The following is a 12,749-nucleotide window of genomic DNA, read 5'->3' as shown; positions in this document are numbered from 1 at the left end:
TTTAATGTCATTGTAGGAATTTGATCTTGTTGCAAGTTGAAAATGGAAATATTAGATATTGTTGGAAGGTGAAAAAGAAAGATTAGTTTGCCATGTCTTCATCTAAGCAAACAAGAGTATGCAAATACATGTTGTGGTTAGAGTATTTCAGCTTGGATAATGGAATGACAATAGTACTTTAGGCTTACCTTTGTTTGGTATTTGAAGAAAAAAAGTATCATGTATGGTCACTTGATATATTTATATATTTTTAGCAGCGGTCACTTGATTGAGTAACAACTGAGATGAAACTAATATTAAATGACGTGGGTTTAGAAAGATCACGGATTGAACTTTTCTGATAATCCAAAGATATGTTGAATGAACCAAAACCCAATGAAAGGATAGTGCTTTAGAGTGCATATAATCCAACAATCAATTACCTTGTGATTATGTAAATATTGTTTGACCTTTTCCTCCTCTCCAAATGTTTGTATAAAGATATGAAACTGCAAAATTGCTAAAATGCCATTTTCAACCAAAAGAAAGGAAGAAAAAAAAAGACAAAGAAAGGTGTAGGCCCAAAAGTTTGTGTGTGGAAATGAAGTTGCTAGAGGGTGATTACTGATTAGATGACCATTTGGATCTGTTGCCCTCTTTTCCCATTTCTCTTTACTACCCAAAAACGCACCTGCACTTTTGACCCGCATCCACTTTCTTTGATTCTTCTTCCCGAGTGTTCTAATCAAATCATGCGTTTTTTTATAAACCCACCCCTAAAACATTGATTATCTTTTCAGTTAATATTTATGTCTATACATATATAGGCACACAAGTTTTTAGGTAGTTATAATCCTAAACCTTTTTTGATATTACTCACCATTCTTCTATGGATCTAATATATAATGCGCACTGAGTGAACTTCAAATTTTGCATTCTTAAAAGAAAATTTTAGTATTGCGTCCACCAATAGAGATATGTTATCTATGATAAGGTACTACTACTCACAGTTTTCTTTTATAGTAAAAATGAAAAATATAAAATTACCGGAACAAATAAAAAGATAGAGAATGATGTGGAGATATAGACGCCGGAGAGAATTCATGGTTCAGCTCGAATTTGGTAGAAATATGTGAATCATATTGAAAGCTGAAAGTTATTTAATTAGATTGTACGAATGATTTTTGTACGCAAAAGAAGTTTGATATATCTGCCAGACTTTGTCAGATGGATTCTATGTAAGCATGTAGTTCCCCAATCGCAGAGACGTAAAATATTCGATTAGGTAACTAAATCATGATGCCTCGACACGTGTTTCTGACTCGATTTACGTGGAATCTACACATCCACATTCACATGCATGACACAAAGTGCATCTTTTCATCTGTAGTTACATTTTCAATTTGTTTCCTTATAACTTGAAACTTTGATACGCAAGCAAGGGATGCTCATCTCTGTAGCCACAATAATGTCTAAGGGATCATTATGTAACTGAACATAATAAAACTGGCGGAATTACTTCGCAAAAATCATTATCTAATTTTCACAAAAAGGAAATCATTACCTTATTCTATTAAGATGATAAATCAAATTAGAGTTTCATCTTTTACATATAGGGTTATACTTAATTTCTTTTTTTTTGGGTGATAATTAATTTCATCAACATAAATAATAAAACTAGAGATATGGAGCTTGCTATATAAATATATCAAAATGCATATCCTACTAAGTGCCATGGTGAGTTCATTATACACTTGTTTCCTTTTATTTTTGCAAAATTTCTTCTTTTTTTGTGTGCAAAATGTCATTACGTGTTCTCTTAATTATTTGTGAATGTTGGTATGTATTCAGCATAAGATATACCGATATAACACCGAGTCACTTAGTCAAAACCCATTAATTCTAAACTAATATATAGACAAGTAAGCGTGAGACACGTAATTACTTTAGGATCGAATCATTAAACTTTTTGTGAATTAGTTTGAAAAAAAAAAAATCATAATAAAAATACTTCCAATGAGTTCTTCTTAGCATAGATACCTATAAATTAATGGGACCTAGTATGATACAATTGAATCTATATAATTAACCAAATTAAATAAAGGATACGAGTTCCACGTAAACGTTCCTCAAGAAAAGTAGCCACAATTGTCCCTTAAACTGACATTAATGCATATTCTATAAAAGATAATGGGTGCTCAGCTCAACTACATTATAAAAAATATGTGAAGGGTTTGAGACATAAACTGATAAAAGATGCGATATTTAGTGATATAATACTATATAAAAAAGAATCCAATGAATTATTGAGATGTGGTTAGCTTTTCTGTACGCATTAATTTAGTATTATGTGGTTCACATTTCGGATAAGCAATTCTTTTTTTTTTTAAGAGGCTTTCATTTCGGATAACGGGATAAGCAATTCTATGCTGATTGATATCAACAGGTGCATATAATATATGTATACAAACGCACTGACATATATACGCATTTGCACTCGCATATAATCATACGCATTCACATACATATATACTCAAATTCTTCTATCATAAGAAAAGGAACCCACCAAATATATTCAATTTTAGTTGATTTTATATCAAGTTATAGAAAACGTTGTCCAAATTCATTATGGGATTAAGAATGCAATTTCAGATAGAAATGGTAGTTTCTAGATATGGGTCCCAACCGTATATAGGATTGAATCCAATCGATTGTTGCAGCCACGTGCAGTTCACTTTGTCACCTTGTGTTCCTTAATTGATTAAACCTCTTAAGATCGATCATTTGTGATTAAGAGTGTAGGAGATGTGTCCCCATACGCCACACTCCATATACGTATATAACGCCATATTACAATGCGTATCGTTTTGTAGTGGCTTGGTTGGTCGATTTGTCAAATTCCTTTTATACATTAACCAACAAAAATATACTATATATTCTTATTGTGTATAAGATTTAAACCAGATAACCCTAATTTGTTTTAGCAGTATTGTTCCAGTAAGAAAAGTTCTATATACTTTTAGCCTACCACAACTTTCAACCACAGCCGTAGGATTGTTTCCAGTGAGTTAATAGCAGTACTGTGCATAAAATTTTTAGGCCAATTAAATGTTAATAGTACGTGTCACTGACATTCATGCATGATTAAGTGTGAGCAACTCCAATAGTAGTTTTTTACCATGAAATTTTCAGGTTACATATTATTGTATATGTATAATAATAATTATTAACTAAAAGTATATTAAAAAATTTGGAAACCCAACCAACAATATGTCAAATAAGATATTATTGGTTGGGTTTTCAAAATTTTAATATATTTTTATATACATACACTAATAAAAGTATTAAAAACTATCATTGGGGTTGCTCAAGACCGATAGTAGTACAGTGCACAAGTTTTTTTTTTTCATTTGCACATGTTACTAACTATATAAAGAATCATCATCTCGAGTATATCCGTTATGCCGCTCTATCTGCAACTACAGCCTAATACGAAAAATATTTAGAAACATAATATAATTGTACCTACTAGTGTATTAAACTAATCAACTCGTTTGTTCCACATCAGTCACACTCTTAATCTCGAGTTTTTGTAGCCACAAGTTTTTTTACCTAATTAATATGACTGGTTTTATAAAGTCATATAAACCGAATATTTACATATAGAGTGTTTTTATCCACTTACTTTCGAGATAATGAATTCATGACACACAATTGTTACGACGTCATTATAAAATAAAATAAATTTTAATAACGTTAATAGAAAATAAAAAATGAAAAGAAGAAAGCAGAGAACACTGAACAAATCCGAATATAAATACAAAGAACCTCTCACCACTTGGCTCTCAGAGTAAAGCACATTCTCCAAGTGTTTCTCTCCTCTCTGTTCCTAACTCTCTTTTGTCCTAACGAGTTGAGATGGGATTAAGGATATCAGAATCAGCTAAACCATACTTTGCAATGATTTGTCTTCAGTTTGGATACGCCGGTATGAACCTGGTCACTAAAACCGTCCTTGACCGTGGTATGAGCCATTACGTTCTTGTTGCATACCGCAACGCTTTTGCCACAGCCGCGATCGCACCTTTCGCATTTCTCTCCGAAAGGTACAAAGATATTAGTACTCATCAGAGACAAACAGTTAATGTTTCTTTTGATGCGTTTTGTAATATTTATGCGTTTTGGGGGATTTTGTAGGAAAGTGAGGTCAAAGATGACGTTTTCAATATTCATGCACATATTTGTTCTTGCTCTTCTTGGGTTAGTCTTCTTAAACCATCTCCAAAACTTTTTTCTCTCGTTGAATGTATGAAAATTGTTATAATTATAAGGCTAACAAGTATGGTGTTATTAAAACAGGCCTGTGATTGATCAGAACCTATACTACATCGGTCTGAAACTCACATCTCCGACGTTTTCCACGGCCGTCAGCAACATCGTGCCCGCTATTACCTTTATCCTCGCCACTCTTTTCAGGTAAATCCATAAATAGATACGTAAAAGCAATATTTTATTTATATTGTTGGCATACGTGGATATGCATCAATATTCATAAGTAGATGTTTTTTTTGGTTACACATTCATAAGTAGATGTATAAATTATGAAATATTGATGTGTTTATGTCAATATTTGAATATGAAAAAAGGATGGAGAAAGTGGACATGAGAAAAGTAAGATGCCAAGTCAAAGTGGTGGGGACATTAGTGACAGTGGTTGGATCAATGCTGATGATATTATACAAAGGCCCGTTCATCAGCTCCTTCCGATCTCAACTCACCACCGCCTCTTCGCCGCTGGCCGGTGATTATCTTAAAGCCACCATCTTCCTCCTCATAGCCTCCCTCTCATGGGCGTCGTTCTTCATTCTTCAGGTATCATTTATTGATCAAATCTAAAAAAGTAGTTGGTGTTATATAGTTTCGTGGGACTTGATTAGAATCTAAGATTGTGCGGATAGATAAATCAATAAACGCTTAGATTGGTCAATGATAAGCCAAATTGTTTAGTTTAGATTGATTAATATACTAAAGTATAATTAAAGTTCCATTTAAATTTTTTCGATTTATTACAATACAGACAAGATTTATAATGAAGACAAAAAACATGATTGGATTAAAATATTCAAAATAAAAATTCTCTTAGATTTTAATTTAGACATTTTGTTATAGAATATATAAAAATTAAATATATATGAATTTAACCAACTAAGCAGGTTATATGTTTTTTTGTTAGGCATCGACTTTGAAGAAATACTCAGCCCATCTCTCGTTATCAACCATGGTATGTTTCATGGGAACGTTGCAGTCTTTAGCCCTAACCTTCGTAATGGAACATAATCCTTCGCCTTTGAACATCGGTTTTGACATGAATCTTCTCGCTTCTGCATACGCGGTCCGTTTTAAATTTAAAGCACTTTTCTATAACACAAATTAAAGATCCATTCACAAATTATGGATGAAGTTGATACTTATATATTTTGATTGTTCACAGGGAATAATGTCGTCGAGCATAGCTTACTACATTCAAGGACTTATGATGCAGCGAAAGGGGCCTGTCTTCGTCACTGCTTTTAACCCTCTTGTCGTTGTCATTGTCTCCATAATGAGCTTCTTTGTTCTCGGCCAAGGAACCTATCTTGGAGGGTGCGTTAACAACAACTTGTTCATTATGATATATACATGGTTTAGTTTTGGCTATTTCGTTTTAATTAATTTAACGAAAATTAATCTTTTAGGGGTATTGGAGTGGTTGTTTTGACGGTGGGAGTCTACACCGTGTTATGGGCAAAGCACGTAGACGATGACGGTGAAGCAATATGCCGTGAAGATAACACAACTTTAGAAGCCGTTAAGTGTTGTAGTGGCAATAATGGTCTCTCCATAATGCCGAAAATCGACGAAGCTCATGAGGATATTGAAACCGGGAAAATCAAGGCGGAAGAGAAGGAATCATCGGCAGTGGTTCTGGTTATTGGTTGTGGTTTTTGGTTGTGAAAATGTGGATAACGTTTCACGGTGCTATGTAGATGACCCTTTTTTGTTTGAGGCAAAGTTGGGAGAAGAGTGGCATCTTTTTGATACTTGTTTTAATTCCTTCCTCCGCTTCAAAAGTTTTATTATGGTTTCTAAACCAAGGATTCCATGTACCGTCCATTTTGATCTTTAACTAGCTATGAGCTTATGTAAATCACTGCATTTGGTATTATAGTATCCAACTTCTACATACATTATTTGTGGATTTAGTGAAGACAGATAATGAAAATTGTATTTCCTTTGTTTCATACTATGTGTTGGTATACAAGCTTTCACTTATAAACTAATCAATTTGTTAATTATTATTATTATATCTTTTAGGAGAATTAAGATCCATAATCATAACAGAAATCAAATTAATCAGATGAACATCCAAAAACTTGGCTATTATTCTTTCTTTTCTATTTATTTTATTGTTAAATATCTTTCTCTTCAGGGTAATGGCTTTCAACCTCTCTAAAATGATTAAAATTCACAAATTTATTAGAAAACATAATATTTTAAATTTTTGATATGATCATATATGATTTTTTAAAAAAATATTTTTTATACAAAATACAATCACAATTGGATTTTATGTACTAATAGTAGTTTTTTCAATATTAGCAGCAAAAGTACACAATTTAGACTTTTATTTTATCCTTAGAAATTTACATTAAGCCATAAAAAGCATGGAAGATAATGAGTTAGAAGAGGATAATGGAAATTGGCTCATTTTGAGAAATTTGTACTCTATATTATTATGCATTTAATTTACTCCATTTGTGTGTTTTAATTGGCTAATGATGACAAATGAAACTGTTGGTCAAGTTTCCAAGTAGATACAAATTAAAACATTAGGCAAAGCTTACACAAGCCCAAAGGCTTGATAGTGTTCGGAATAAAACCCATTATAAACCCCGAATAGAAATCCAGTCGGAAATATATGAACTGAACCAGTCAAATCAATATATATAAAGGATTAAAGGTTATATGACAAAGTTACATATATTTCGTGTCCAGTATCAGATCTATATAATATATATTGTTGGTAAAATAAACTAAAACTACATGTAAAAGCATCTCCAACCTTTCTTTAACGAATGAACATTTTTAACTCATTTCTATATTGTTTTCTATAATAATATATATTTACTATATTTCATATCTATTTATAATTAAAAGTAATATTTGTATATTTAAGAGAAGAATTAAATTTCTCTATTTTGTTTAAATATTTAAATATTATTATTTTTAAATACTTTGGAGTAAATTCAGAATTTATCTATATTAAATAAAAGAATATCAAAATACAATGAAAATAGTCTAATATCTTCAACAAATAAATGTATGTTTAAAAATCATTAAACTGGAAGACAAAAAGTGAATGTAAAAAAACATGTTCAACAACAATATATATGTTCGCTGAACATCATTAAATTGGGAGAAGTTATGCCAGGCATTCAAATTTAACCCATGAGAAAGTAGGGTCTATATGTGTTACAAAATTAAATAACACTTGCTTCTTATGGAGCCACATATTGAATGATTAAGCCCACCTATAATGAATATAAAATAACATTTCACCTATATGAATATAATAACAAATTTTTTAACAAGTCTTCTACAGAAAAAGTACGCAAAAGTAAACAAATTTTACGTCTCACCAAACACACCCACCTACTTATCTGTCCCACAAGCCCACAACACACAACACCGAATCTCCCGCACTTTTTTTGGTTTTGAAACAAAAGCAACATAGTTATTTCTTAAGAATTGATTAATTATTGATTAGATCATGATCTCGTACATACATTTGAGGTGAACATACTAGTTTTTGTTGAAAATTCAATTGGTGAAATAAAAACAGAGTTTGATTTGTAATGAGCGAGTATAAACCATTATCTATCGCACGCAGCTATCTCTGGTTGAATCGTACCAACCCTCTCTACTTCATGTGATTGCCAATAAAGGTGACGTGGCCCTGACACCAACCTCAAAACTAAAGCTTCCTACCCTTCCCCACTCGCTAACAAAACGCTTGTGACCTCGGTCTTATCTTATGTAGGGAGAGACAAATAAGCATTTAATACCGTCAAACGAATGTTTTCAAAATTTGAAATAGAAAAAATGATTATATAATTTTAGTGATGGCACTGGCAGGAGACGCAACAATACTAGTTTAGTGTCGATTAGACTTTGCTATTTTCGAAGAAGATAGATACACTTAGAAGGAAGCTGATTGTGATTCTATCTTTATAAGAAAATATGTTTGCAGTCTTTCTGTTCCCTAGTTTTTATTGTTAACGTGCGATCCTTATTTAACTAACAGCTACCTAACGTGCATGTATTTGAACATTCATGCAGTAATGCTTGATATTCAACTAAATACATTTGTTGACAGTAAAACTATATAATATAATAACATTTTATTTTTTTGTCTAATGGTTTAACATTTTACATTTTATACACTGGAAAAACCAACATTTCTCATAAACTATTTAATTCCGTTGACAAATTATGTAAAGATATTAGTGTAAAATTATGAAATAAAACAGAAAAATATACTCCTTGCCGCAATAATACTATATTAGTGAATATATAAAACACTACTGTTCACACATTATTATGAAAAGTTGAACAAAAATGATGAAAAGTTGTTAAGAAAAAAATCTCAAGTGGATGGATTTCACCTCAATTTGTTCAAAAAAAAAGTAACCAGTGAAATCCAAAGCAATGATTTTTTCTATGAAAATTTTCCTTAACTGTATAAACTACCGATCTTAATGAAAAGTTAAAAAATAATGTAGCTTTTTTCCACTTCTGTATTTTTTTCTCTGCCAACTTCCCCCTAACATCATCAATAATGGACATCGTCCACTTTTTTGTTTGTGCCGTGAACTTTGCGATTTAATTCCATATTTAAGTCTAAAAGATAATGTGTTTGCTAAAAGCTAAATATTTCCCAATTTTCATTTTAAAATAAACAAAATAATTCGGTTCACCAACCCCTTCCCTAATATAACTCAAAGTCTCGACCACATCTATCTAGAATTCTAGAAGTGAATTCAATTTATACTTTTTCTCCTTTTTACTAATAGTTTGCTGACCAATCCCATGTCGTGGTTCCTTATAGCGGCGGCGACACTTGCCGCCGTCGTCTCTTACAAGCTGATTCAACGGCTGAGATTCAAGTTCCCACCAGGCCCACGTCCCAAGCCTATCGTCGGTAACCTCAACGACATAAAACCGGTCCGGTTCAGATGCTACTATGAGTGGGCTCAAACCTACGGACCAATCATATCGGTCTGGATTGGTTCTATCTTAAACGTGGTCGTATCTAGCTCCGAGCTAGCTAAAGAAGTCCTCAAAGAACACGACCAGAAACTCGCCGACCGGCACCGGAATAGATCGACGGAAGCATTCAGCCGCAACGGTCAGGATCTTATATGGGCTGATTATGGGCCACACTACGTGAAGGTGAGAAAAGTTTGCACGCTTGAGCTCTTCACACCTAAACGACTCGAGTCTCTTAGACCTATACGTGAAGATGAAGTCACTGCCATGGTTGAGTCCGTCTTCAGAGACTGTAACGTTCCTGGTACGGCATCAATATCATTTTAGGTCAATCTTTCATACAAAAGACTACTATTTATTTATGAATCTGATTTATATTAATAAATAATCTAATTATGCTAATTTATTTGTGATTGAATAATCAAATTAATAACTCTTCGCACTACTAACATTCGTATGAGAAATGAATTTGTAATGATATGCTAACATTTTCAACTAAATTAACATTTTTACTAAAAAAAAAAAAAAACATTTTTACTAAAATCTAGTTTATTGGATCAATGATTATTTAGCATCATAAACAATTCATTGGTCTTCAAAGAATTATAAACAGTTTAACTTATAATTTTTTTCTTCAGAATATTGCATATATCCTTTAGATTCTTAAAATTATTATATTTGAATATTTTCATAAACTTTTAAAATACAAAAAAAAACTCTTCAAAAATTTTACAACTTAAAAAATATTTTTTTATTTTTTAAATCAACCAACTCTAACTAAATTCAACTCATTATAACCCCATAAACTTATTATGTCTGATATATTCCGTCTTCAGAAAATAAAACGAAAGGATTACAACTGAGGAAGTACTTAGGAGCGGTTGCGTTCAACAACATAACGCGCCTAGCGTTCGGGAAGCGTTTTGTGAACGCAGAAGGTGTGATGGACGAGCAAGGGCTTGAGTTCAAGGCCATAGTATCCAACGGTCTGAAGCTAGGTGCTTCACTGTCGATAGCTGAACACATCCCCTGGCTCCGGTGGATGTTTCCGGCGGATGAGAAGGCGTTTGCTAAGCACGGAGCTCGTAGGGACCTCCTCACGCGAGCTATCATGGAGGAGCACACTTTGGCACGTCAAAAGTCTAGTGGAGCCAAACAGCATTTCGTTGATGCGTTGCTTACATTGAAGGATCAGTATGATCTTAGTGAAGACACCATCATTGGTCTATTATGGGTGCGTTTAGTGTTTATATATGAACTTAAATTGAGATACATTTTGAATCTTTAGGCTTAAATGGTTTGCTAAGACGGTGCACAACAATTAGTGTTGTAACCATTTATTTATAAACCTAATGAGCTGAGTTAGATCGTAATTTTCAATTAGAATTTTCGCGGTCCTACACTCCGTTAGCTGGTTTGATGTTTTCGAGCTAGCTAACACCAAAAACAGAACAACCATTTAGACCCTTTGAGTAATGTAGTTTTCTTGTTGCTCACGTTAGGTCATTCTGTGTGTGTGCAGGATATGATCACGGCGGGGATGGACACGTCCGCTATAACAGCCGAATGGGGCATGGCGGAGATGATCAAGAATCCAAGAGTACAACAAAAAGTACAAGAAGAATTCGACCGTGTTATCGGACGTGACCGGGTCCTAACCGAGCCAGACTTCTCACGCTTACCCTACTTGCAATGCGTGGTTAAAGAATCCTTCAGACTCCACCCTCCAACGCCTCTGATGCTTCCTCACCGATCCAACGCAGACGTCAAGATAGGAGGCTACGACATTCCCAAAGGATCAAACGTCCATGTGAACGTCTGGGCGGTGGCTAGAGACCCATCCGTATGGGAAAACCCATTAGAGTTTAGACCAGAGAGGTTCTTGGAAGAAGATGTTGACATGAAAGGTCATGACTTTAGGCTGCTTCCCTTTGGAGCAGGAAGACGAGTCTGTCCCGGTGCACAACTTGGTATCAATCTGGTGACTTCGATGATGGGTCATTTGCTTCACCATTTCGTTTGGACACCGCCTCAAGGCACTAAACCAGAGGAGATTGACATGTCTGAAAACCCTGGACTCGTTACTTACATGCGTGTTCCTGTTCAAGCCGTTGCCACTCCTCGGTTGCCTTCTGAACTTTATAAACGTGTGCCTTTCGATATGTAACCGTCTTTCTGATTCACATCCTGCTGTTGCTAGTGATGCTGATGGCCTTGTTGTTTTCTTTGTGTGCATGTCTCTTTTGTGGTTTATCATTGAAAGCTTTTTGATGAGATTAGTTGTATCAAAAATAAGCAAAAGTAACCAGCTTCTTTCTCATTGTAATAACAAACAGAAAGCCAAATATACACAACCAGGCGTTGGTACTATTGTGCTCCTAGTTCCGATAAAAAAAAATGATTTACGCTATATTTTTAGTATAGCGCAAACTGATTCCAGTCCATGGAGGAGATTAGGGTCTAAAGCCTAAACTCATTATAGTTACCAAAAAAAAAATTACAAGAAACCATAACAGGTTCCTTGATTACATTAACTTCAAGTTTAGTATTACACACACTGGTCTGAAACAAAGCTATCTCAGCCTTATTTATTTCATATAATTTAGCAGAAACATTTAGATTATTACCCTTTGAACAAGTGAAATGTTCAAGAAGAAGATTCTTTAAACTCTTGTAACTGCTTGAAGTTCATCCACGGCTTCACCCAAACTTTGGCTTCGAAGTTCTTGGCCTGGCCACCTTCGTTTGCTTCAAGAGTTAAGTAGTACATGGTTCCAGCAACCACCTGTTCTCTTGCCTTTACAATCTTCTTGAACTCAAGAACCTTGTTCTACACTTACCCGACAAGAAAACAAAACAAAAGTTAATCAGACAAAGATTCTTGTAACAAGAAAAGAGAGGAATTGAAAACCTCTCTGTTGTTATGTTCTTGAATAGCGAATCGAGCGAGACTCTCGATCTCTCCACTGTTTTGGTTTCCTCGGAGATCATGAACTCCTCCTAAAATCATCGTCTTCTCCGTGGTTTTCTCTATTGATCTGCAACTTCTTGGTTGAATTGTTCGACAGAGAAGGAGGGTTACAATCAAGAACGTAACAGATACGAAAGCTTTTGATTCCATTTTCAGATTCACAAGTTGTGGGTGGCCTCGCCGGTCTCTTTACGTTGTCGCTTGAAAAGTGACAAGTCACGGAACGAATGACACGTGTCATTAACTGAGAGGGTGAGTGTTTCCTTCTTTATAAGAAGTCAAAGAGATAAGAAAAAAAAGAAAAACGGCAACATGTGGATTTCTGGAAAATAGAAAAACGGCACGCACTCTAGATGCATTATTTCATATAGAATAAGAATAGCTACTACTTCTTCTGTTTTCTCTAAGGAGTAATAATTAGTTTGTTGATATCTTGTGAACAAGTAAACTTAAATTGAGTTGAATATATATGATTACATCAGTTACATAC

At 33.9% G+C, this 12,749-nt stretch overlaps 3 protein-coding genes across 3 annotated transcripts; 2 read left to right on the top strand and 1 right to left on the bottom strand.

The window, feature by feature from the left end:
• The first annotated feature begins 3,818 nt into the window (after positions 1-3,818).
• LOC106431085 (WAT1-related protein At2g40900) lies at positions 3,819-6,260 on the top strand. The gene is made up of 7 exons (XM_013871892.3): positions 3,819-4,085; positions 4,177-4,239; positions 4,339-4,455; positions 4,626-4,851; positions 5,213-5,371; positions 5,471-5,622; positions 5,715-6,260. The coding sequence occupies exons 1-7, from the start codon at positions 3,898-3,900 to the stop codon at positions 5,971-5,973; spliced, it is 1,164 nt and encodes a 387-aa protein (XP_013727346.1). The 5' UTR covers positions 3,819-3,897; the 3' UTR covers positions 5,974-6,260.
• Positions 6,261-8,936: 2,676 nt separating this feature from the next.
• LOC106431114 (cytochrome P450 98A3-like) lies at positions 8,937-11,608 on the top strand. The gene is made up of 3 exons (XM_013871926.3): positions 8,937-9,592; positions 10,125-10,522; positions 10,811-11,608. Exons 1-3 carry the CDS (start codon positions 9,109-9,111, stop codon positions 11,453-11,455), a joined length of 1,527 nt encoding a protein of 508 aa, XP_013727380.2. The 5' UTR covers positions 8,937-9,108; the 3' UTR covers positions 11,456-11,608.
• A 162-nt stretch (positions 11,609-11,770) lies between these two features.
• Positions 11,771-12,496, bottom strand: LOC106431115 (cysteine proteinase inhibitor 3-like). The gene is made up of 2 exons (XM_013871927.3): positions 12,200-12,496; positions 11,771-12,118 (listed from the first exon to the last, which is right to left on the bottom strand). Exons 1-2 carry the CDS (start codon positions 12,407-12,409, stop codon positions 11,936-11,938), a joined length of 393 nt encoding a protein of 130 aa, XP_013727381.2. The 5' UTR covers positions 12,410-12,496; the 3' UTR covers positions 11,771-11,935.
• Positions 12,497-12,749: the final 253 nt, after the last annotated feature.

The sequence above is a fragment of the Brassica napus genome, chromosome A4 (genome assembly GCF_020379485.1).
Source record: "Brassica napus cultivar Da-Ae chromosome A4, Da-Ae, whole genome shotgun sequence".
Taxonomy (NCBI): domain Eukaryota; kingdom Viridiplantae; phylum Streptophyta; class Magnoliopsida; order Brassicales; family Brassicaceae; genus Brassica; species Brassica napus.
Note: the sequence above shows the minus strand (reverse complement) of the source record. Positions and strands in the feature narration are given on the sequence as shown.